General features: G+C 44.0%; 1 protein-coding gene across 1 annotated transcript; it reads left to right on the plus strand.

Moving 5' to 3' along the window:
* Smim13 (small integral membrane protein 13) lies at positions 1-26734 on the plus strand. The gene is made up of 2 exons (NM_001135577.2): positions 1-471; positions 22723-26734. Exons 1-2 carry the CDS (start codon positions 396-398, stop codon positions 22911-22913), a joined length of 267 nt encoding a protein of 88 aa, NP_001129049.1. The 5' UTR covers positions 1-395; the 3' UTR covers positions 22914-26734.
* The last annotated feature ends 234 nt before the right edge of the window (positions 26735-26968 follow it).

Here is a 26968-nt window from a genome sequence, read left to right on the forward strand (position 1 = left end):
GGGGAGTGGTTGACATCTGGCGTCTCCGAGGGAGGAGGGGGACCTCGAGTGAGCTGCAGCCAGGGCCTGGCGTTCGCCGCGCCACCTCCAGATCACTCTTTCCCCGCCTCGACGTCCGCCATGGCAGCGCGTCCGTCCGTCGCCGGCCTCTCCGCTCGCCGTGGCTCCGGCTCCCCGGAGCGATGAGGAGGCGGTAGTGGCGTCCCAAGGCCCGCTCCACCAGCGACTCGGTCGCCCCGGCCGGGGGCAGGTCTGAGGGCCGGTCCCGTCGCGGCCCGCCCCCGCACCGCCAAGTTCCGCCCCCTGGGGGCGCTGCCCTCGGGCACCCGCGGTCCATGCCGCCCCGCCGCTCTGCCGCCCGCCGCTGAGCCCGCGCCCACCCCCCAGCTCTCAAAATGTGGCACAACGTGGGGCTGACCCTGCTGGTGTTCGTGGCCACGCTGCTGATCGTCCTGTTGCTGATGGTGTGCGGTGAGTGGGGGGTAACGCCGGGGGCGGTCGGGAAAGCTCGCGTGGACAAGTGTCCACGGTGATCACCTCGGTGGTCTCGGTGGCCACCGGGCTCCCAAGACCGAGTTTAGAGGAGTCATGCCTCTTGCTCAGGGCAGGTCGCCCGGGCATCACGAACCTTCAGGCTCAGCGAACCTTCAGGTCTGGCATCCTGACTCGAGGTAGAAGCACGTTTCTGCTTCCCCGGCAGGTTTGTCCTTGGTTGCCATAATGCCACAGCCTACCCAGATCTTTCACCGTGGCCTGTATTCGAAGGAGCAGTGATCGGTTTCATCTTTTTATTTGGATGTTCTGAACCTAGTGAGAGATTTCATCACCTTTTGGGTTTCCAGCGCACGTGAAGCTGTTTGTTTACTTCCAAGTTCAGGCTTTAACCAAATTCCCAGCCTACTTGATAATGGGCAGAGCCAAAAAAAAAAAAAAAAAAAAAAAAAAAAAAAAAAAACACCACTGGCGGTAATAAACTTCCAGGGTCAGGGAACCTTATCTTGGTTCTGCTGTCCTGGGGCTGTTTGGTCTGCTGCTGTGTACTTCTCTTCCCAGGAGGGAAGGAACGTTAAACTGTTCTCATGGCGTGTTTTCCATCCCTCTTAATTCGTTATGCACATAGCTGATAACCACAGGTCTCAGCCAGGAGACTGAACAATTGTGAGAGTTTGGAGAGTATTTCAAATAAATGACAGTAAGCACTGGTATTTAGAAGACCAAGTATGGGTTTGAAGTGATGGAGTATTGGGTTAAAATTTTATAAATACTGTAAAGCTTATTCTTACATAGTTAATGCTCAGTCCAGTAGCTATATTTGGAAAGATATGCACTTACATATTTAGACACCTATATGTGTATTTAAATTTTGTCAGTAATGCTGACTGAACCGAAGGCTTCACATATGCTCAGCACATGTTGAACTACATACAGAGCTAGTCCCAACTCTAACATTTTTGGCTAATTCTAGTGGTTCTAGATCTAAAGAATCCTTTTTAAAATCGGGGTCTCACTACGTAGCCTTGGCTGGCCTGGAGTTCACCATGTAGACCAGGCTGTTCTTGAACTCATGGAGGTCCAACTGCCTCAGCCTTCCAAACCCTAGGATTAAAGATGGCCAGTTTTGCCCAGCTGTGGTGGCGCACGCCTTTAATCCCAGCACTTGGGAGGCAAAGGCAGGAGGATTTCTGAGTTCAAGGCCAGCCTGGTCTACAGAGTGAGTTCCAGGACAGCCAGGGTTATACAGAGAAACCCTGAAATACGATGGCCAATTTTTTCTCTTTTTTTTTTCATGACATAAAAAAATGAAATAACATCTCCCCAGTTTCTAATGTGTGAAAAGGGTGATATCATTAATTGTTGTTTGCATTTTTTTTTTTGAGGTGGGAGCCCCACCAGGTTGGCATTGAACTTGCTGTATGGAGGAGGCGGAGGATCTTGAGTTGCTGATCCATAGAGGGCTACACCCAGTTTATTCAATGCTAGGATGGAACTTCAAGCTTCCTGCAGGCTAGGCAATCCACGCCCCCAGCTCAAGGGCCTTGAAATAAGAATAAACAAACCCTTGAGCGTTAGTTGGACACAGGGGTAAAGGCGTGTGTCACCCTTTCTACTCGGAATGAGAGTGTGAGAGTGTGACATACAAGCCATACTACATCTTGGACACAACACTTATCAAACTTGCTCTGAGACATTTTAAGTCCCTGGTTGCTTTCTTACCTTTCACTGGCCGGCGGGCTGCTTAGTTTTGCTAGTTTTTCTAAGTGTCATTAGCTTCAGGAAACCTGAGCGAGAGGCAAGGTCTGATACCTTTAAAACTAACAGCTTTATCACGTAGTCCAAATACTGTTCCTTGTTGGGAAACTAATGACAGGGTAGGGCAGCCCTTTTGTTCTGACTAGAAGGTGGCTGAAGGTTGAAGAGGAGGGGGAAGGGGCAGACCTGACCTGGGACCTGGGGTGCCGTGTTAGTTTGCTGGGGGCTCCATTGCAGAATCCCAGACTGCCTTGCTTCTCCCTCAGCTATTTACTCTCACAGTGCTGGAGGCGTGAAGGGCTTTAAGGGCATCTCCTTGGCGTGTAGATGGCCGTCACCTCCTGGTACTTTCATAGGGTCTTCCCGCAGTGTGTACCTGATACCAGTCACTGGGTCAGGGCCCTGGCCCTTGTGACCTTATGTCCTTTCCAGACAGTCACATTGGGAATTAGGATCTGTAATACATGCTGGAGGACAGCCTATAGCTGAGTGATTCAGGCATATGCCCTTAAATAATTCTTACCTTTCTGTGGTCATTGACTCTTTTGAGAAACTAGTTAATGCTTTGATAATTTTCAAAAAAAAAAAAAAAGTATAAACACATTTTTTCTTACCAACTTTTTTTTTTTTTTTGGTTTTTTTCGAGACAGGGTTTCTCTGTGTAGCCCTGGCTGTCCTGGAACTCACTCTGTAGACCAGGCTGGCTTCGAACTCAGAAATTCGCCTGCCTCTGCCTCCCAAAGGACTGGAATTAAAGGCGTGCGCTACCACACCCGGTCTTATTTAGCAGATTTTGTTAAACCAACACAGAGAGTTCAGCTCTGCAGTCTCTGCCCATTGGGCCAGGTCTCCTGTTTTCTGATCTCACCCAATTCTGGCAGCTTTTTGTTTAGTGCTCACTGGACACTGGATTGTAATCTGTCACCAAGTCGGCCCCAAGGTATCAAAATGGAGCTTGCTGGAGAATGCTGACAAGCTGTTTCACACAGTGAATTCTAAATTTCAAATTTCCTAGGGAGGGTTTCCTTCTGTATATATTGGCTTTTTTTCTTAAAGTGTGTCCTGCCTATATCAGTCACTGAAGCTGCCTGTTGTCGCCGTGGGTAACATGGGTGGCTTCCATCTTACTGAATGAGTGATCATAGCCCTTTCTAATGGAGGTTTCTGCTGAGAAGCACTTTCATGTCCCCAGTGGCTGACAATCATTCCCCTCCCCCCCAACACACCCCCACCCCCCAAACAAGGTCTCACTGTATAGCCTGGACTGTCCCGGAACTCTCACTCTGTAGACCAGGTTGCCCTCAAACTCATAGAGATCCACTGTCCTCTGCCTTCCAAATGCTAGGATTAAAGGAGTGTGCCACCCCCACCCCCGCTCCGCCCCCAGCTACCCAGGTCATTTTAATAAAATACTTTGTTCAGTTTTTCAACGTTTTAAAAGCCAAAGTTCCTTTGGCCTGTGTTATATTTCTATCCTAGACTTATTTACTTGTGTATGGCTTGATGCCCTTCATTGCTACAACTGATTCTATAATTGTGACACTCGGTTAGCTGGGGGTTGTAACACACTCCAGGCCAGTGCCCTACCCGTGAGCTGCATCCCTAAGCCCTAGAATTGCCTTCCTGTGTGTACCTCCAGAATCTACACAGGCAGGAGAAATAGTTCCCATCTGTTCAGTCCATCGCTTGCTCCCACCATCCCCAAAGCCATGTTTCCTCCTCAGCAGCCGTGGGTCCTCACACAGTAAGCACTGCTTTCTCTGTTGGCCTGTCCGGGATCTCTCCTCCTTGTCTTATACTTTCTTCCTTTGTAGGCACGAGCTTTCTAAGAAAAGATACATAGAAAAAAAAAGTGTTTTGAGCTACAAGTTTAAAAAGTCTTGATTTTCAGCCCTGATATTTGATCAATATGCTGAGTATATCTGAGATTGCAAATTGCTTTTAGCTAGAGTTTTAAAATGATTGCTTTTTTTTTTTTTTTTTTTTTCCAGCTTCTAGGGCTAATCTTGAGAAGTTCCATGCAGCTCCATTTCCCTCTCTGCGCGGGTGACTTGGTTTCCCTCTTTGCTCGGTTTCTTGATCCAGGTGCCTCCCCATAGCCTTCACATCACTGGTGTACTGAAATGTCAGGACGTGCCTTGCTTCCTTTTGACTTCATTCATTTTTTTCTGGACACACCCAACTGAGAAACCGCCCCCCCCCCCCATCATTTTTGGAGTATTTTCTTCTAGAGAAGTGATCATTTCCTGATTTCCTATTCCCCTTGCTCTGGTTATTTATTTATTTATTTATTTATTTTCGCCTTCACTACTGGGCATTGAGCCCAGGCTTTTACCCTGGACTCTTTTCTTGGACATCTAGAGAGAGCTTTGCTCTAGATGTCTTTCATATGTTCATATTTAAGGGTGAGGTAATTAAAACAATAGGTTTTTAACTGGCTGTGTGGAAGCGCATGCCTTTAATCTCAGCACTTGGGAGGCAGAGGCAGGTGGAGCTCTGAGTTCGAGGCCAGCCTGGTCCAAAGAGTGAGTTCCAGGACAGCCAGGGCTACACATAGAGAGACCTGTTTCAAGCAAACAACCAACCCAAGAAAGCAACAGCACCCATGGGTTCTCTGTTAGCTGTAGGCTTACCCATGCACAGTGATTTGGTAAGAACTTAGTGTCTATTTGACGCACACCCTCTGTTGTTAATGTAGAGATCTATTCTTTGAGAGTATCAACATTTGTGGAATTCTCTTATTTCCTACTTGGATATTATAAATTTACCTCCTGTGAGAGTAGACTTTAGCCAGTTGTTTTTTCTCTTCTCTACCTTTTTTCTGTGTTTCTTGAATGTATTTTGTGTCTAACTGGCATACCCCTCTCTGCTTTTAAGTTTATGGTGAGATTAAGTCAATATCGAGTGTGGAGATTCTCTGAAATAGAAAGGCTTAATGAGCTTTTAGAGAATCTATCCTGAAAAACACAAGTCCTGGCTTTGAAGCTACCACAGGTCCATGGCAGTTGGATCTGAGGGCTAAGACCAGTTCCACATGACAGCAGCTCTGTAAGCTGGTCAGAGCCATATAGTTGGGAATCACAAAGAGCCCAAGTTCTGGGCTAGGAGGGTCGTTCATAAGAAATATCCTGGTTTGTCTGAAGCTAGACATTCAGTCTGTGTGTATGTGAACAGATGGCCACCGGGGGTTCAAGTCCAGGGTCTCACCTGCATTCCTGCACAGGGGGTCATCTTTGTTGGCTTTAGTTCACACCGGCTACCTTATGAAGTCCCTCATCTCTTTCCATCCATACGAGGCTTTTTTTTAAATATATTTTTAAAAATGACTGATCATTTATTAAGGGTGGATTTAGGCACCTGCACTGGAGAACTCAGCCCCGCTTGAGGTGATGGAAACAGTGTGCTTAGGAGTCTCAGGAGCCCATGCCAGTCACGTGCATTCCTACCCAGAAGCTTTACGGAGGTGGCCCCACGAGATTCTTTTCTCCGTTTGTATCTCTGTCTAAGTCCCTCACCCCCAGAGACTACATCTGGAGGCTGGGGGGATTGTAATCTCCAGTGAATTTACAATTCTGGTCTTGCTGGTATCTTCCAGTATCTAAAGTATGGCTATGGTGTGGCTTCCTGACTGACCTGTCCCGCTGAGACAGTGAGTCAGTGCAGCTCCCTTAGAAAGACTTAGCAGAGGGCTGGAAGAATGTAGTTCAGTGGTGTGCCTAGCAGACGAGGTGGTGGTGGTGGTGGTGGTGGATGTGGTGGTGGGTGCTCCCTCATCAACTTTACTTTTTGTTCTAGAATCAAGTATTTATTCTACAAAGTATCTTATGATGACATTAGCAACAAATGTTGGTTTTTCTAGACAGGAAGTATAGACAGCAGGTTGTTCATTGCCTTGTAAGGTGGAGAGGACAGAACACTTGGGAAAAAACTGGTTAGTAGCAGCTTACTCCAGTGGTACGTAGGAGTGTGTGTGTGTGTGTTTGCCTGTGTGTCTGTCTGAGGTAAGCCAGTTGAAATTGGCCTTTTGGAGACTGGGCTGTTTTCTAATATTGATTTCTTGACATCTCTTTACTTGTGGCTCTCAAGAAAGGTCTGGTGTATAGTTTAGCTTCGGCTTCAGGACATGCAGATTAGGCAAAAGTGACTAATTTCCAATCCGGTTTGTTCAGAGGATTAGTAGGAACAATGGCAGTCTGGTTATTACTTAACATTTTCAGTTAGAGTCTGAGCACCGTGATGTCGGAGACTTAAGTTGCATTGTTCACGGTCTGTAGATCCTAGGGTAATGGCTGGCACCTAGCATAGTAGGTCCTCATCTGAAGGATGAAGGAAAATCCCTCTGCTAATCACTGAATTCCAATAATAATTGTTAAGTGTTAATCCTGGTATAAGCCAGGATTGCCTCACTGGTAACTCCTGTTCAGTGAAATATACTTACTAGATACTTAGGGACATTTGGTGGAGAGTCATGGATATCCAAATTAACAAAGCACTATCTGTGTCCCCAGGGATGCCATCCTTCACCAAGGCTTTAGGTCATAGGTCATAGACACTGCCCCTGAGCAGAGGACACCTTGTTTTATCTTGTACCTTCACTAGGTTGCAGACTGATCCCTCTCTCTCCCTTAAACGTCTATGAAAGGCAAGGATTCCCTTTGGTCTGAGTTACTGTTGGAGCTCCTAGCTCAGCGTCTCTCTCTGAGTGGCTATCCCTACTAAACCAGAAATGTCTTGGTGTCTCTATCTACCTGGACCAGTTATATTTTTATTGATTGATTAAGACAGGGTCTCACTTTGTAGTCCCGGCTGCCTTGAAATTCTCAGATACCCACCTGCCTCTGCCTTCAATATGTTTGGATTAAAGGCTTGGGTCACTATGTATGGCAGAATCTTAATTATGTAAAATACTGATTATCTGACAATCTCACCAGCTCTGAGCTCCACCGAAATCACCCTTCTGGTTTCCTATAGACTCTGCAGGATGGGTTTATCTTCCTTATTTCCTGCTCAGTGGGCTAGGTGTCGTACCTAAATATCTGATGTGATTTCTGAAGTACAGAGATAACCACAATTGGGTTCTGTCTTTAAGCCACAAGCTGGACAGGGATCCAGCTTAGTCATTTAAAAACATGTCTGGTCTGGAGAGATGGCTCAACAGTTAAGAGCACTGGCTGCTTGCTCTTAACTGAGAGGTCCTGAGTTCAATTCCCAGCAACCACATGGTGGCTCACACTATCTGTAATGGGATCCGATGCCCTCTTCTGGTGTGTCTGAAAACAGCTACAATGTACTCATATAAATGAAATAAATAATCTTAAACAAAACAAAACAAAAAAAACCAAAAAATATACTTCAGGTGTCTAGAAAGGTCCGTTAATGTGAGTACATGCAATCTGCTCACAGATGAGGTTCAGCAAGGTGCCATGAATGTTCATTCATCACCCTCCTTTCAAACAGATCTCCCTTCCCACCCTGCCAGCCTCCCCCCACCCCCTAGTTTATCTCTGTGCTATCAGGAAAAATAGATTTGTCACAAAGCCCTTGAAACCCCAGTTCCCTTAGACTAGATTATATGATAGCAGAGGCATGCAGTCTGGACCCTCTCACAGCCAAGGTTTATGCCTAGGAAGTGTCTCTCGGAGCCCTAGATTACTTTAGGATGAGGACTGGTCACCAGAAACATCAGCATGTGATGGGAGAGTGGGGAGTTTGAGCCCCTCTGCCTGACTTGTAGAGGGGCGGGGAGACATGGAGCCTGTGTCATCCACAATCTTGAGCCATGAGTGCAATGAACATTTCAAATACAGCACATCTGAGACTACAGTTCAGACCTCGTTTCTACAGCTTTTTCCATCTCAGTGACACCTTTGTCCTCTCAGTTGCCAGTAAGGCTCTCTAGCGTCTAAAGATAGCAGCTTCCCTGATGTGCACCTGATGGCCCCCCCCTCTGCCCTTCTCCACAGATGTCATAGTCATTGGACAGACACCCTGCAGCATGATCATGTTGGGACCGTAGTAGGCCCTGACAGATGTATGAAAGAGTGAATCAGTGAATCAGTTCTCAGCCCCTTAGCTGGGGTGAGGTGGTGGGTGGATACAGGAGCATCAAGACTTTGGCACAGATGCAGGCACTCAGAGGTTTCATGGGAACTTCGAGATTCTCCAGGTTCATAGAGCTGTACCTGGGAGGCAGGAAACCAGTTGGGAGGTTATGTTGGGCTGATGACAGTTTTAGCCAAGGAGACAATAGTAGAGTTGGAATGACAGTGGCTTTGAGGTTGTAGTTGACTTAGCAACAGTGGTGGCATGTCTTAGGGTTTTACTGCTATGAACAGACATTATGACCAAGGCAGCTCTTATAAAGACAACACTTAATTGGGGCTGGTTTACAGATTCAGAGGTTCAAGTCCATTATCATCAAGTTGGGAGCATGGCAGCATCCAGGCAGGCATGGTACAGGAGGAGCTGAGAGTTCTACATCTTCCTCTGAAGGCTATCAGAATACTGCTTGCAGGCAACTAGGAAGAGCGTCTTTTTTTTTTTTTTCCTTTCCATTTTTTATTAGGTATTTAGCTCATTTACATTTCCAATGCTATGCCAAAAGTCCCCCATACCCACCCACCCCCACTCCCCTACCCGCCCACTCCCCCTTTTTGGCCCTGGCGTTCCCCTGTTCTGGGGCATATAAAGTTTGTGTGTCCAGTGGGCCTCTCTTTCCAGTGATGGCCGACTAGGCCATCTTTTGATACATATGCAGCTAGAGTCAAGAGCTCCGGGGTACTGGTTAGTTCATAATGTTGATCCACCTATAGGGTTGCAGATCCCTTTAGCTCCTTGGGTACTTTCTCTAGCTCCTCCATTGGGAGCCCTGTGATCCATCCATTAGCTGACTGTGGGCATCCACTTCTGTGTTTGCTAGGCCCCGGCATAGTCTCACAAGAGACAGCTACATCTGGGTCCTTTAGATAAAATCTTGCTAGTGTATGCAATGGTGTCAGCGTTTGGATGCTGATTATGGGGTGGATCCCTGGATAAGGCAGTCTCTACATGGTCCATCCTTTCATCTCAGCTCCAAACTTTGTCTCTGTAACTCCTTCCAAGGGCGTTTTGTTCCCACTTCTAAGGAGGGGCATAGTGTCCACACTTCAGTCTTCATTTTTCTTGAGTTTCATGTGTTTAGGAAATTGTATCTTATATCTTGGGTATCCTAGGTTTTGGGCTAATATCCACTTATCACTGAGTACATATTGTGTGAGTTCCTTTGTGAATGTGTTACCTCACTCAGGATGATGCCCTCCAGGTCCATCCATTTGGCTAGGAATTTCATAAATTCATTCTTTTTAATAGCTGAGTAGTACTCCATTGTGTAGATGTACCACATTTTCTGTATCCATTCCTCTGTTGAGGGGCATCTGGGTTCTTTCCAGCTTCTGGTTATTATAAATAAGGCTGCTATGAACATAGTGGAGCATGTGTCCTTCTTACCAGTTGGGGCATCTTCTGGATATATGCCCAGGAGAGGTATTGCTGGATCCTCCGGTAGTACTATGTCCAATTTTCTGAGGAACCGCCAGACGGATTTCCAGAGTGGTTGTACAAGCCTGCAATCCCACCAACAATGGAGGAGTGTTCCTCTTTCTCCACATCCACGCCAGCATCTGCTGTCACCTGAATTTTTGATCTTAGACATTCTGACTGGTGTGAGGTGGAATCTCAGGGTTGTTTTGATTTGCATTTCCCTGATGATTAAGGATGTTGAACATTTTTTCAGGTGCTTCTCTGCCATTCGGTATTCCTCAGGTGAGAATTCTTTGTTCAGTTCTGAGCCCCATTTTTTAATGGGGTTATTTGATTTTCTGAAGTCCACCTTCTTGAGTTCTTTATATATGTTGGATATTAGTCCCCTATCTGATTTAGGATAGGTAAAGATCCTTTCCCAATCTGTTGGTGGTCTCTTTGTCTTATTGACGGTGTCTTTTGCCTTGCAGAAACTTTGGAGTTTCATTAGGTCCCATTTGTCAATTCTCGATCTTACAGCACAAGCCATTGCTGTTCTGTTCAGGAATTTTTCCCCTGTACCCATATCTTCAAGGCTTTTCCCCACTTTCTCCTCTATAAGTTTCAGTGTCTCTGGTTTTATGTGAAGTTCTTTGATCCATTTAGATTTGACCTTAGTACAAGGAGATAAGTATGAATCGATTCGCATTCTTCTACATGATAACAACCAGTTGTGCCAGCACCAATTGTTGAAAATGCTGTCTTTCTTCCACTGGATGGTTTTAGCTCCCTTGTCGAAGATCAAGTGACCATAGGTGTGTGGGTTCATTTCTGGGTCTTCAATTCTATTCCATTGGTCTACTTGTCTGTCTCTATACCAGTACCATGCAGTTTTTACCACAATTGCTCTGTAGTAAAGCTTTAGGTCAGGCATGGTGATTCCACCAGAGGTTCTTTTATCCTTGAGAAGAGTTTTTGCTATCCTAGGTTTTTTGTTATTCCAGATGAATTTGCAAATTGCTCCTTCTAATTCGTTGAAGAATTGAGTTGGAATTTTGATGGGGATTGCATTGAATCTGTAGATTGCTTTTGGCAAGATAGCCATTTTTACAATGTTGATCCTGCCAATCCATGAGCATGGGAGATCTTTCCATCTTCTGAGATCTTCTTTAATTTCTTTCTTCAGAGACTTGAAGTTTTTATCATACAGATCTTTCACTTCCTTAGTTAGAGTCACTCCGAGATATTTTATATTATTTGTGACTATTGAGAAGGGTGTTGTTTCCCTAATTTCTTTCTCAGCCTGTTTATTCTTTGTGTAGAGAAAGGCCATTGACTTGTTTGAGTTAATTTTATATCCAGCTACTTCACCGAAGCTGTTTGTCAGGTTTAGGAGTTCTCTGGTGGAATTTTTAGGGTCACTTATATATACTATCATATCATCTGCAAAAAGTGATATTTTGACTTCCTCCTTTCCAATTTGTATCCCCTTGATCTCCTTTTGTTGTCGAATTGCTCTGGCTAATACTTCAAGTACTATGTTGAAAAGGTAGGGAGAAAGTGGGCAGCCTTGTCTAGTCCCTGATTTTAGTGGGATTGCTTCCAGCTTCTCTCCATTTACTTTGATGTTGGCTCCTGGTTTGCTGTAGATTGCTTTTATCAAGTTTAGGTATGGGCCTTGAATTCCTGATCTTTCCAGAACTTTTATCATGAATGGGTGTTGGATCTTGTCAGATGCTTTTTCTGCATCTAACGAGATGATCATGTGGTTTTTGTCTTTGAGTTTGTTTATATAGTGGATTACATTGATGGATTTTCGTATATTAAACCATCCCTGCATCCCTGGAATAAAACCTACTTGGTCAGGATGGATGATTGCTTTAATGTGTTCTTGGATTCGGTTAGCGAGAATTTTATTGAGGATTTTTGCATCGATATTCATAAGAGAAATTGGTCTGAAGTTCTCTATCTTTGTTGGATCTTTCTGTGGTTTAGGTATCAGAGTAATAGTGGCTTCATAAAATGAGTTGGGTAGAGTACTTTCTACTTCTATCTTGTGAAAAAGTTTGTGCAGAACTGGAATTAGATCTTCTTTGAAGGTCTGATAGAACTCTGCACTAAACCCGGAAGAGCGTCTTATATATAGCCCATACCCACAGTGACACCCCTGTTCCAACAGGACCACACCTTCTAATAGTGCCACTCCCTGGGCCGATCATATATAAACCATCACGTGGCACTTCCCTGTGCTTTGTCGCAGTGACAAGCTCACAAGATTTGAAGCTTTAGGGCTGATTCAAAACTCACGGTGACATAGGTTGTACGAGGTTGGTAAGAGGAGAGGAGTTGTATTAATCTAGGGTCACACGCTCTCTTCTTCCCAAGTTGACAAGGTTGTGTCTGCTAGTTCAGCCTGAGCACATTGATTTGCAAGTGTGTACTACCAGAACCCAGGCTACTGCTATGTCTGGTGTGGAACTCTTTATGCAAACAAGGCAAACCTCAAAACTCAAAGTGATCCACCTGCCTCTGCTTCCTGACTGCTGGGATTAGAGGAATACACTATCACATGAGCACATGTAAGGTTTAAAATGTCATCAACTGACTAGTGCTAGCATTAATGCTGAAGATTCCTACTGGATTATTTACTAACTACAGAATCCAGCCCAAACTGCTGGTGCCTTTTTACAGACACTGAACAATCCTGTCAGTCAAATAGACCTGAAACTACAAAATCCAGAATACACTATTCAAAACAGGCATGGATGACCATGCATACTTCTTTAAGGAGCACCATATCCCCTCACCTAATCCCCTTCCACAGGGCCACACTGGGGACTGTGTGGTAGTGTGTTCAATGAGTTTGATGATGCTTTTCCTGAAACAGTGCCTCGTCACACTTCTGCCACAAAACCCTAGAACTTGCTATACTTAAATCATTGTTTCAGCTAAGTTAGCTATAAAATGAGAGTCTTTCTTCCTGGCCCCAAGCTCCCAGAATAATGACTCTGAGACTTAAAATATATTTACAAACACCTTGGCCAGGTTCCCCAGTTAGATCATAACTTAATATTCCATTTATTCTAATCTTAGTTCTGCCAGGTGATTGGTTACTTCTACTCATTCCCCATCGTGCTTCTGTCTGCCTCCCATATTCCCACGTGAATCCGCTACCCCCATACCATTATTCAGTCTCCCTACCGGATGTCCCACCTTCTATTTTCTGCTTAAGCTTCTAGGCCAGTCAGTGTTTTATTGACAGGTGCTGCATCCATACAGCACATAAGAGAGATCTCTACAGTTAGATTGCTGGCTCTCTTTAATTGCTGTAGTTTGTGTTTACAATCCCAGAACTGGGGAGGCTGAGGCGGGAGGATCTCAAAGTTTGAGGCCAGTCTGGGCTACTGTAGCAAGACCCTGTCTTTTTTTTTTTTTTTTTTTTAAAGATTTATTTATTTTATTTTTGGTTTTTCGAGACAGGGTTTCTCTGTGTAGCCCTAGCTGTCCTGGAACTCACTCTGTAGACCAGGCTGGCCCCGAACTCAGAAATCAGCCTTCCTCTGCCTCCCAAGTGCTGGGATTAAAGGCGTGCGCCACCACGCCCAGCAAGACCCTGTCTTAAAAGGGGGTGGAAGGTGGCAACTAACCCCTGTGGCTTCAGATCTTTGCATGTAAGGCTGCTTTTCCAAGTTCTTACTCAAAAAGTTACTTTCCCATCCCCTGCTTCCTCTCCATTCTTTAGCTATTGGCCCAGATCTTAAGCATAACTTGCTCACACTCTGGGCGCCCCTCCTGCCCCTCCTGCCCCTCCTGCCCCTCCTGCCCCTCCTGCCCCTCCTGCCCCTCCTGCCCCGCCCAGTGCAGCTTTCTGCTGGCCTCCAGTGCTGAACCCTCTTCCTTGGACCCTAACCCAGAGCATGACTCTCTTCCCCTTTTTCTGTGTGCTTCCTCCCGGCAGTTGCTGAGATTTACAGCACACAGTAAGTCACCTTTCATTATCCCAGAACCCAGGGCCTCTGTTGCCAGCCTGTTTTTCTGCCTTACATTGCTTATCAGTCTAAGGGTGGAACAAAGCCCAAACCTACCTTTTAAAAAGCTGTGAAGAACTTAGTGAGCCTTGGTGTTTGATTACATGTAAATAGAATTTCTCTCTTTCCTTCCCTTTCTCTCCTTCCTGTTTTTCTTTCTAAATGAAAACTGGGACATGGTGCAATACTCGTTTTCATAGAACAAGAGTAAGCAAGAAGTTTGTTCTGTGTGTGTGTGAAGGATTTGGTGAGTGAGCTGTGCTTCTGCAAGCTAGCTCATATGCCGCAGTGTCTAAGGGGATAAATACTTTTCAGTACAAACAAAGTCATCTGGGTCTTAGTGTTGTGTTTTCTTCTTGCATCCTCCTGTTCCCTCAATACACAAAACACACCTTGGAGATTTTCCTAGAACCCAGAGTCCAGACTAGGCCATTCTACTCTGAGGCTAAGTTGACATTGGGAATCTCATTGGGCATTGATGTCCTTTGTGTCTATGGTGGCTCTTGTGTTACAACCCACACACCTTATACATACCCTTGTCCCATTTAGTGTGTTTGTATATGTAATAGTATCTGAAGGGTGAAACTTTACATGCAGAGTGTACAGGAGTGTGAGCTCTCAACATATTCTGATTAAACAGTCCTAACGAGCAGACACAGCACAGCTTGAACTAGAGCATAATCAGTCTACCTAATCCATTTTCTGCTGTTACAGTAAAATCCCACACACTAGGTAAATCATGAATGATAGTTGTTTATTGAATGAATAGTTGTGGAGGACTGTGGTCTTAATACCTAGCAAGAGCCTTTTCTGTGCCATTATGGGATGGAAGGGCAAGCGCAGGGAGAGACAGACTTAAATCTCTCCATGTATTCCTTCTGGGCTCAATAACTCATTTCTTAGTATGTCATAATTCTTTTTATTGTTAAGATGTCACAAACATATACATGAGTTTTGGAGGGGACATTTAAACAGCTCTGGCCATTATATCACATATTACATCCACAGGCTTCCTATAACATCACCTAACTCTTTGGGGGTATTTGGGGAAATTTTTTTTTTTAATTGAGGTGTTAGATATTGAAATTAGGACCTTATGCATGCTAGACCGTGGACTATAGCCTCCAGTTCTGGGCAGGTTTATAGTCTTCTGTTTTAGGTGAGGTTTCTATTACTGTGATAAAACACTGTGACCAAAAGCAACTTGTCGGGGCGGAGGTTTATTTTAGCTTACAGCTGTAGTTGTCATCTGGGGAAGTCAGGGCAGAGACCTGGAAGCAGGAGCTGATGCAGAGGCCATGGAGGAGTGCTGTTTACTGGTTTGCTCCCATGGCTTGCCCAGCTGCTTTCTTAGATAATCCAGGACTCCCAACTCAAGGATGGCACTGCCCACGAAGAGTGGGCTCTTCCATATCAATTATCAATCAAGATAATGTACCATAGGCTTGCCCATAGGTCTGGTGGTAACTTTTCTCAGCTGAGGTCCCTTCTTCCTAAATAACTTTAGCTTGTGTCTAGAACTACCAGCATATCTTCCGTATGTAGTCATCATGTCTACATTAATACTAATGTGCCTCTTTGGAAATGGAGTCTTCTGAGGCAGTTCCTTGTCATTTCTTCCCTGTAAGCACTCAACTGTGTATCCCCCTTTATCCTTTTCTTTGGCCAGACGGATTGAGTCACATCTTGACATCCATTTCTATGCTTTCCAAACTTGTATGCACATTAGAGTACTCTATGGAGCTTCAAAAAAAGTAATAGCTAGGCATGGTGACACACACTTTAATCTCAGCTCTGGAGGCAGAGGCAGGTGGATCTCTGAGTTTGACGGTAGCCTGGTCTATATGACAGGTGGTGCTACATATTGTGACCCTGTCTTAAAAACCAAACAAAAAAATGAATAAGCACAGTTGCAAGTGTAGAATCCAAAATAAATTCAAGACCACCCAGCCCCTTCCCCCTTTGCAGGGACTTTCAGAAACATAGTGGTCAAAATGTCTAAGTCTACAGCTGCCAAAACAAAATGAACTGTTCTCAGAAAAATAACCATAACAAGATTAGCAGTTCCCAGAGTAATTTCCCTACCCCACCCCACACTGAATTCTGAGAAAAACCACAAATCATCCTGACCTTATCGCTAGAATTCCTCGTGACGTTAGTAGCCGTGACGTTAGTAGCTGACCCATAAGTTGAAAATGTACTGCTGCTTTACTGACCAAATCATAATAACTCACCGTGGAGGCAGGTAAAGTGAGTCACTAGGCCAAAGGTAGTCACCCTATGCAAACCAACCAATGTCTGAAAGGGTTACTTGCTACACCAATGAGAATAAGCCAGCTAGCTTTGTTGCCTAAATCTGCCCTTTACAAGGTATAAAAAGTGTGTTCTTTCTTTGTTCAGTGTCTCTCCTCTTGCCTGCGTGCTGAGGGGGGTCCCTAACATGTTGGATTAGTAAAATCCTCATGCGGTTTGCAGCAATGGTGGTCTCTGTGGTCCTTGTGAGTGAGGGACTTTTGGAGGACTCCAACACAAGATTGACTAGGGGTCTGTGGGATGATCCCTCAAGACTAGTTTCTGAGAACCCCTAGCAGATGTGAAAAATACGCAGTTTGAGTCTTACCATTTAGGAACTGCTACAATCAGGTGTCTTTAAGTAGGGTCATTACACTGGGTCGTTTTTAACTCTTTTATGATTACAGTGAACTTTACCTCAGGAAAAATGTCCCCCTCATCCTCTTATGGGCTGACCTTGGCCTCCACACCAAGTAGTTGCTGTGTTCTGTAGGTTGGAGACTCATGCAGTGTAGACATTCACTAATGGGTAATGTGTGTTGACATTTTTTTTTTAAAGATTTATTTATTTATTATATGTAAGTACACTGTAGCTGTTTTCAGACACTCCAGAAGAGGGCGTCAGATCTTGTTACAGATGGTTATGAACCACCATGTGGTTGCTGGGATTTGAACTCTGGACCTTCAGAAGAATAGTCGGGTGCTCTTACCCACTGAGCCATCTCACCAGCCCGTGTGTTGACATTTTAAAGGAATAGGGGAAGGTTTTGTTATTTTGTTTTTTGATGCAGGGTCTTGTATAGCCCAGGCTAGCCTGGGACTTTCTATCTTCCTGCTTCCAGCTCACTTCCCAAGGATGATAATAGGTACCACCAAGTCCAGCTTTTTAGATAAACTTTAGCTAGCAGATTTGTCTGTGAGCTGGATGTGTTAGTGTGTGCCTGTGCCTTACTTGGGAGGCATGTACACAGAATTGCCTCAAGTGTAAGGCCAGCCTGAACTACACCTCAAGTTCCAGGCCAGCCTGGGCTACAAAGTGAGACCTTATCTCAAAAAATAAGCAAACAAAACTTGCGTGTGCGTGTGCGTGTGCGTGTGCGTGTGTGTGTGTGTGTGTGTGTGTGTGTGTGTGTGTGTTGAGCAGTTTCTGTAGTGGAGACTGCCCTAGGATCCTTGCCTAATAAAGAGGCATTTAGCAAGTCTCTTTCTCTAAGCTAATCTGTCCATTCCCCTCAGGTTTATGAAACTACCCAGTTCTTCTCAGGAGTGCTGAGGTAAACATGCTTCACCAAGAGAATGACTAGTTCATGAGGACTAATCAAGTTAACTAACTACCAGGGGGACTCTCAGATACCCTTGTAAGTTTTTAAGAAACTTCTCCCTAGGGTCTTAGAGTCTCTGTTACTTAACCACAAGCCACCTTGTTGAACTAGGCAAACTACGCAGTGCTCTGCTTAGGGTTGGTTTGTCGTAAGGCCAGATACGATGCTATGGTTCCTCCATCAAAGCACTGTTGCTTCTGACAGTGTGACAGGGCAGTTTAAATCGAGTGAAACTTTGGCTGGTAGCTGACGCGTACAAAGCTTTTCCTTAGAGTACTTGTCCCCAATGTTAAAAAGAAAAATTAGTGGTTTCTTTTCCTATGTTTAACTAACATCTCTGGAGTAGTGTCTTAGCAGTTTTTTCTGGGACTGCAGTAGCTCTTGATTTCTTTGCTAAAACCTGCTTTGCTTAGGATATGTGCATTGGGGGTTTATAATAGATTTTCTTTTTCTAAAGTAAGTGTCTTGGGTGGTTATTTTTGTTTAGCTGTTTGAGTTTTCATTATCATCTTTTGTTTATACTGTTGAAAGTTTTCAATAAACTGCTTATAAGCATCAGACACTGATTTACAGACACCTCCATTCTCTTCCTGGTCCCCCAAATTCCAGTTCTATACGGATGTCCTCATTTCACACCCAGACTTGTTGACTCCTTCTGCTTTGTCAGTGGCCCTGCAACGCCTCCTTTCCTTTGCCCTTCCTATCCTGTCACAGCCACCGCACAGCAAGTGTTCATCCTCTCTGGCTGCCAGCAAGAGAGCCCTGTGTGCACAGGATCCTCCCCTCAGTCCTTCTGTGGGAACCACTGTCACTCTCTGAATCCCTCCCACCAGCCCGTGCTCACCCTCCCCCACTTCTCAGAGGGAGACGGAGGCGTGTTTTGTGAGTTTGTCTGGATGTGGGCAGAAGTGTGAGTGGTTGCATGGGTTAGCAGGCCATTTTGGGAAAATGGGGGGTGCCATACAGCAGCCATGGCAACCCTAGCCTTCAGAATGCTACTACATCTCACCCCACCCCTAACCCCCGGGACTGAATCTCAGGGTTGTTCAAGCTGAGAGGAAGAGAGTCTCATCCAAGAGTGTGTTTTCATGTCCAGAACTTGTGATGACTGCTGCTACCCTTTTGTAGCTTGCTGTCCTAGGGCTGCCTTCTCTTGACCATCCCACAGGGGATGCCACTGTCGTGAGGAAATGCTAGTGCTTTTTTGGCCAAGACTTTTTGTTGTCTATCTCTTCCCTCATTCTTTATCTTTTAATTTATTTATTTGTATTTTATGTAAATTGGGTTTTTGCCTGCAACTATGTCTGAATGAGGGTGTCAGATCCTCTGGAACAGGAGTTATAGACAGTTGTGATCTACTTGGTGTGTGCACATACGTGTGTGTGTGTGTGTGTGGGCACATATAACCATGTGTGCTCATCATGGGACAGTTGAGTAGAATGGCGTTACAAAACCAATGCCGTCTCCATGTTGATTCACAGACTTGGTGCACTGACTAGCTGACTCAACCTCACCTAGAAATTCAAGGGACCCAAGTGTTCAAGCAGTCTTAGCAAAAGCAAAGTTGGTGGACAGACAGTGGCTTTGTACTTCAAATGGTGTGTCAGCATAAGATGGGCATATAGGGAATTAAAAGTCAGAAGAAAACTGTCATTTATGGCTTTGTTTATTTAAAGATTTATTTATTTATTTAATTTATGAGTACGCTGTCACTATTTTCAGACACACCAGAGAGGGTATCAGATCTCCATTACAGATGGTTGTGAGCGACCATGTAGTTGCTGGAATTTGAACTCAGGATTTCTGGAAGAGCAGACAGTGCTCTTAACCGCTGACCTATCTCTCCAGCCCTTATGATTGTTTTTAACCAGGTTTCCAAAAGAAGAACATCTTTCCAGTGAGTAAGCTGGGACCAATTGATATTTTTAAAGTAATGAGTAAATTTGGACCCACTTCTCCGTCAAAGACTTAATGTGTTAAAACCTATAGGACTCTCAGACCACTGGCAGTTGTAAATCTTAACCATCTTGGATTAGCCAGTAATTTCCTCAGTGTGACTTCAAAAGCCCAGGCAGCCAAGTTGCAGTGATTTACACGGTTTCATCAGAGTTAAGCATGTTTTGCAGAAGTCATGCCAAGATAGTGAAAAGACACCGAATGGAAGGGTGAAGGACATCTACTGTCTAGGACACATGAGTGCTTACAGCACAAGAATTTAAAACAAGAACAAAAACAAAACAAAACAACAACAGTACCTTCTGAGCTTTAAACTGAGCAGCAGAATTGGATAGACATTTTTCAAAAGCAAAACAAACAAAAAAAATAACAGTTAAAAAAAACTGGAAACTTGTTAATTACTTATGAAGATTAATGAAAATCAGAGCCACCACTGCAGTAAGTCATTTCATACCTTGTAGGTTATGGAGTGTCGGTGAGGACGTGGCGAAGTGGGACCTCACACGTCGCTGGTGAGACTGTATGGTAGTGCAGCCACCAACAAGGATGGACCTTGAAAAGAGGTGTAAGGAATGAGGCCATCTATGTGCCATGCTCCCAGTGGGTAAATCCACAGTGACACAGCGCACTTAGTGACTTCTAGCAGGAGGAGAAGGGTGCATGGCTGCTATGTGCTGGGCTAGTGCTACCGTGTGAACTCTAGCCCGACACCGGAACGTTCTGCCATGTTGTTGGAGTTACTGGCAGTGCAGTTTGGGAGGAAGAGTGGGTGAGGACGAATGGAAAGTCTCTGGCAACTGCTCTCCTTTTCAGCTTGTTGTCTTATAGATTTTCTCCTTTTCTTTTTTTCTTCTTTTTCTCCCCCACCCTCCTCTCTTTTTCAGACAGGGTCTCACTGTGTAGCCTTTGTTGGTCTGGAGTTCATTATGTAGCCCAGGCTGGCCTTGAACACACAGACATCTGCTTGCCTATGCATCTCAGGTGCTGGGGAAGGTGTGAGTCATCCCCTCCAGCAGTGCTGGGGGAGTCTTACCAACTACCAGGATTCTTTTTCTGTTTTGTTTTTTTGTTTTTGTTTATTTTCGAAGACAGAGTCTCATGGAGCCCAGGCTACCTCAGACTCACAGTATAGTCAAGAATACCCTTCAGCCTCTGGTCCTTCGGCTTCCACTTGCACGTGCTGGGATTATAGGTGTGCACCACCACGCCTGGTTTTCTGTGGTTTTGGGGACTAAAGCCAGGGCTTTATACAGGTAGACAAGCTCTCTGTCAGCAGAGGTCCTTCTTCAACCATGGATGACTTGAGGATTCTTTTACGGCTGGTGCGCTTGCCCTGGAGTTCAGGAGTGTTGATTATACAACTTTATGAATATTTCAGAAGCCATTAAATTGTATACTTCAAATTTGATATGTGAATCATATCTATAAAAATATAATTTGAAAAAACAAAAGTTACGTCAGATTTCCCTGCCCTGTTAGCATTTGAATTCCTGTCAGGTGAGTGGTTTCTGTTACCCTTGTCAGTGACAGGCACCTAGGTGGCTCTTCCTCCAGTCCTCAAGTGCAGCTTTCTGTGCTTTGGGTCAGAAATGGGGTCCCCCTTTCCGGTGGTCTTTCTCTAATAGCTCCACCTATGCAGCAGAGAATTTTGGGTGAAAACAGAGCATGTTAATTGGGAATATTATCAAAATATTATTTTACAAAGCTGGGACATTTATGCATATAGTTGACCAAAAATATTCAAGGTGTTCCCTAGTTAACATTCAGAATTCAGGCTTAAAAAAAGGCAAAACCCAAGAAATGGGCCGAGTGTCCAAGGTTGGTCTTTTTGCAGTAAAGAGTGAGTGCTGAGCTTTTTCATAAATGACTGTAAGGAACAAGACAAAGTAAATGCTGCCTCTATATGGCAGCCGTTATTGTGGCCTAGTTTAACATGGTGGAAGAGACATTGGGCTGTTTTCATGAAGTTCATGTCGTCAGAAAATGCTGTGGCCCGCTGGCCTTTTTTGAATCAGCAGTGTGAAGCAAACACTGGTGCTGAGGCTGGCTCGCCTGACATTGCATGTCTTCTGCTTTTAAAGCTTGGGGCATACAGTGGTGAGGTTCAAGTCTCCAAAAATATTCACATTACAGTTTACAGTGGCAAAATAAGTGTAAAAAGTAGTAACAAGAATATTGTTAGTGTCTCAGTCAGGGGTTCTATTCCTGTACAAACAGCATGACCAAGAAGCAAGTTGGGGAGGAATGGGTTTATTCAGCTTACACTTCCATGTTGCTGTTCATCACTAAAGGAAGTCAGGACTGGAACTCAAGCAGGTCAGGAAGCAGGAGCTGATGCAGAGCCATGGAGGACCTTACTGGCTTGCTTCCCCTGGTTTGCTCAGCTTGCTTTCTTTTTCTTTTTTTTTTTTCTTTTTTTTTTGATTCTTTTCAAGACAGGGTTTCTCTGTATAGCCCTGGCTGTCCTGGAACTCACTTTGTAGACCAGGCTGGCCTCAAACTCAGAAATCGGCCTGCCTCTGCCTCCCGAGTGCTGGGATTAAAGGCGTGCGCCACCACCGCCCGGCTTCAGCTTGCTTTCTTATAGAACCCAAGACGACCAGCCCAGAGATGGCACCACCCACAAGGGGCCCTCCCCTCTTGATCACTAATTGAGAAAATGCCTTACAGCTGGATCTCACGGAGGCATTTCCTCCTTTCTCTATGATAACTCCAGCCTGCGTCAAGTTGACACACAAAACCAGCCAGTACAGTCATAACTGTTGGGGTCACCACAACATGAGGACCTGCATTAAAGGGTTGCAGCATTAGGAAGGCTGAGAAGCACTGCTGTAAACCTTTTGGCCGCGTGGAGTCAACTGCGTTCTTTTCACTGTGGCACAGTTGACTCATGCTGCCTAACATCCTTTCAGTCAGCCTCATCTTGAGTAGAGCTGAGCTAGGGTATGTCTACTCATTAGTCACGGTATCTCTTTTCTACATAGATACTCTCACAATTGATCTTAGTACAATGAGTACTCTTACTTAGTCCCAATCTCATAAATATGTGTACAGAGGGTTGGCATTGGCGATTGGAATCTTAACATGTAGCCCAGGCTAGCCTTGAACTTGGCATCTACCTGCCTCAATCCCCCAGGAGTCTATGTGCAACCATCCCCCACATTATTATAATGCTGGTTTCTAAATTCCATGAAAGTGGGAAGTTGTTCTCCTATATAATCCTAGAATCTCTTCATGCCATTCACATCATAGGTCCTTACGTTTGATGTACGAATGCATACTGTAGCATACAATCGACGTTTCAGAAAACTGTAGTGTCCGGAGTTGAAAACAATGTGATAATTGTCTTAACATTTTTTTTTTTTATCTTTCTCTAGGTTGGTATTTTGTATGGCATCTATTTTTATCTAAATTCAAGTTTCTTCGGGAGCTTGTGGGAGACACAGGATCCCAGGAAGGAGATAATGAGCAGCCTTCAGGGTCTGAAACAGAAGAAGACCCTTCGGCTTCACCACAGAAGATCAGATCTGCTCGCCAGAGAAGGCCACCTGTTGACGCCGGCCACTGAGCAGACAAAGCAGTGTCTTAGAGTGTGGGCCAAGGCAGTCACGAGCCTCTGTCCTTAGTGGCGACCTAGCTTTGAAAGTTACTAAGTGACCGAGGAACATTTGCAATTGGATTTATATCCAGTTTTAAAAAAAAAAGATTTACACGTAAGCCATATAGAAATAAAGGGAATTTAAACCAAATGGGGCCATTGCAGATTTCATCTTGGATATTTTGCTTCACTAGGTCTCTTTAACACACTCACTCGCTGGCTCCTGGACTCATCCTTTCTTTCTTTCTTTTTTTTTTTTTTTAATTTCACTGGTATAAATCTGTAAACATTTTAGGCTTGAAAAAACATGTTATTAGTCATTAAAATGTACCCTTTTCTTGACATTTTGCCTCGTCAGAAATTGGGAAGTATCTCATTGCTGTCAGCCAGGTAATAGTCTTGTCATTATCCTAACTCATGCATATATGACTTCACAGCTTGTTACAGTGTCATTACCTCAGCTGATGTGTATATTGTTGGTATCAAATATTTCAGGTTTAATTGGCATTTTAAAAACGTTTTTAAAAAGACAGCGCTATGACTCAGCATTGAAATGAAAGGTTATTGTATGTGTCGAAAACCATGGAAACAACATTGGAACATGTTTGATATTAGTGATGCCAACATTTGTGGCTGGAGAAATGATCACAAGTCTATATTTTCATGCAAAGAAACAGCAAAATGCTTTACAGGACTTAAGAAAGGAAGAGACCCACAAGTTGACGAAGCCATGCTATATTTTGTCAATGAGACACTTGCAAAGCAATTGCCATTCTTCACGCCAAGTGATGGCAGTCAAAGGCAGGAGAAATTGCCAAAATCCTCAGAATTGATCTGACAAAATTCAAAGCAGAGAGAGGCTCCTATGACCGCATCACAGAGTGAACTGCCATTAAGACATCCAAGGTTTTATCCAAAGCTGTTTGCTGGTATTAGACAGAAGGCAGTGTCGAGCAGCCCTTCTGGAAATGTTGCATGGCCAGTGCTCTAGACGTGGGTGGGAAGGTACAGATTCCTACCGCTAATCTGAGAAGTGATGTGGAGGGGGGGACTGAGGTTACAGTTAGAGCTTAACCAGTTTATTTCACACATTTGTTACAGAGGCACAAGATTTACGTGATAGAAATACTTTAGAACATGGAATAAATGCAAAATAAAACATGTTTCTGTGATACCAGGCACATGCCATAGCTTAATGGGCGATGCTTTCTTCGTAGACACACATGGTGCATCCTAATAGATGGTTATTTAGATTAAGTAAAAGTGATAATATGTAAATTTACTTTTCAAGATAGCAGTTATTTATTGGAGAATTTAAGTATAAATCTTACAGTGTTAACAGTTATTTTTTATGAAATACTTTTAGGTTAAACCTATTGGGGAAAAGTTTTAGCGTTGTAGTTAGGAATCTAAGAGCTGTCTTCTCCTTTATGGAGAATGTTATCAGTCCCTCCTTTATATGAGGACTTATGTTCTGGGCTTCTGTTGTGGAGAAAGTACTTCACGAACAGCAATTCATCGACAAGACCTCAAGAGTACTAGGGCTTGAGAAAGTACTGGTTGAAAATACCTGCTTGGCTGTGTAAAATGCCTCTTGCCAGGAGTCCATGTTTGTTCTACCCGAACTTTGGACTGTTAACTAGAGAAGTGATAGACTGATGAACCTTCTAGTGTTGTCTGCTCCATACGGGAAATGAGCTTCAAGGCCAAGCTCCTTCCTCATCCTTGTTCTTTACAGCCCTGTTTAACCTCAGTTGTTACCTCATCCTTCGCTCTGGCAGAGGCTGGTTGTTAATCGTCTACTGGCACTGCCCAAGGTGAGTTCCTGAAGATGTAGACAGCGCAGCCCCTTGAATACACTAGCAGGGAAGTTACAGAAGCCAACCTTCGGCTATACATTTTCTGGGGAGATCCCCAATAGCTTGAGAGTGGGGTACAGTCATTCTGTGTTCTTTATGGGGGCATGACTAGAAGGCACAAAGCAGTGACATTGTTCCTAGCATTGATCTTTAGCATTTAATATTTTTTTATACTAACTAAATATTTTAAAACCGGTCAAGATGACCCAAGGCATCTTGATACCGGGAAGATGTTTACATTAGATTTTTTTTTTCATAATCTAATGTTTTGAGCTTCAAGCTTTCATTGTTGCTAATGTTTTGTGGTGGATATCTAAGGGTTAGATGCCAATAGGAAAAACTTTAAGCAGCAGGTGAGCTCTCTGTTGTATCAGTATTAAAGAATGATGACAGATGTAACTGTCCCCAACCAATCTATAACAAGACCCAAACTAATTCCTGTGAAACTACATAAAGGGCATTATTTATTGGTATTTATGTTTCCAGCATATCTTATAAACCTGTAATAAATACTGTGCTTGGCCCAAGAAATAACACCTTATGGTGTAATAGCTCATACGTGGCATGTTTTAAAACTTAAGTAAAAACATTTTGGATGCCAGTATGAGGAGACTAAGGCATAGTCCTTTGTGTAAGATTGGTTTCCTGGCCTCCTTTACCCAGCCAAGAGAGGGAAGAGAAAGTGTTTTCTCTGCAGGGTCCCTCATGTGCTGTGGATTTATGTCTTGTTTCCTGTTGTTTTGTTTTAGGACTTTTATAGCTGTTATAACAGTCATACCTGTATTCTCAGGCTCTCGGTGCAAGGGGTGTACTTAACTTTAAAGTTTAAGGATACAATATACATATACTAGAGTCTTGCCTGCACCCTTCCAGAAATAATGCTATCATCTCTGAGGATTGTAGATTCTTGAGGACTTCTTGGTAGATTGCTGCAGTTCCTTCTTGGCCAACCCTTCCTAAAGATGTATGTGTGTATGTGCACATGCGTGTGTTCATGTGCGCATGCGTGTGTATGTGTTTTCAAATTGCCCATGTGATAGCATGGCTCAGATTTAAATGCCAAATGCATTAAAGATTTGTATAACAGCTGAGGCATTAAGCACGTTTGAGCTGAATGGATTCTCACAGTGGAAGTAGATACTGGTTAGCCGTCGACATCTTGACCCCTTTCTTTAGATTAGGCTTAAAAACCATTTCAAAGTGGCATTTTGCTAAAAGTTTAGGATAAGTATGTACTGACATCTAAAACATGATTCGAAGTAGTCTGTGTTTCTCATAATCTGTGATACTATTCTGAGTCCACAGTGCAATCTTTTTTTACCATCAGTTTTTCTCAGAAGGTGTCTGACTGTGACTGGTAGCCAGTATAACTGCAGATCTCAGCTGGTAAACTAAGTGCTTTTATATTTGAAATTGACTTCATAAAGCCAATAAGCAGTCCTCAGAGCATGGAGATATGCTCAGGTGACTGTAGAATGGCACTGGGTTATAGAATATAGAATTAAGGAACCTTGTATTGTCTTCTGTTAAAGTGTCCCAGAGTTTGAAACTTCTAACAAGTTCCATTTTATCCTGTATCAGTAGAAGCTGCATCTCCATTTGTTAGCACACACGCTACCTGTTGAGGACTTCCTAGCATTAAGCTCCACGCCAGTTCTATGCATAACCATTCGCCAGATACTGCTACTGTGGTTTACAGGAGCCTTTCTGTCTTGTGCCGCGATGCATGATCATCTTGCTGCTTGACAGGTCCTTTGTGAGGAATTGGAACTGTGTGTGTTAATAGTACCTGTGTATGACAAGATGTAAAATACAGACGAGAGAGATGCAAATGAATGGTGTTCCTGTCTTAGAATATCTAAAGCTTCCATGGGTTGTATGTTTTAACTGCCTCTTTAAACTGCACAGAATAAATGAAAATGAAAACAAGTACACTTGTGCCTCATTGGTTAAGGATAATGACTGTGATGGGTACTTTGGGCATGATGGGATTTCAAAGTCATTTTTTTCTCTCTCCTTATGATCCATCCTTCAGCACCCCACTTCACCAGCTCTAAAAAAAAAAAAAAAAAAATCTAAGAATTGGGAGGCTAGCCAAAACATCATACTAAGAAGTTAGTCAACACAGACCCTAAAAGACACAGCACAGCGCTGCTGGGTGCTTCA

Source organism: Mus musculus, chromosome 13 (assembly GCF_000001635.26).
Source record: "Mus musculus strain C57BL/6J chromosome 13, GRCm38.p6 C57BL/6J".
Classification (NCBI taxonomy): domain Eukaryota; kingdom Metazoa; phylum Chordata; class Mammalia; order Rodentia; family Muridae; genus Mus; species Mus musculus.

Excerpts from the sequence above, each read along its gene's own strand:
- Smim13 (NM_001135577.2), top strand. The coding sequence starts at position 396 with ATGTGGCACAACGTGGGGCTGACCCTGCTGGTGTTCGTGGCCACGCTG. Across the intron at positions 472-22,722 it reads CCTGTTGCTGATGGTGTGCG|GTTGGTATTTTGTATGGCAT; the intron begins GTGAGTGGGGGG and ends ATCTTTCTCTAG.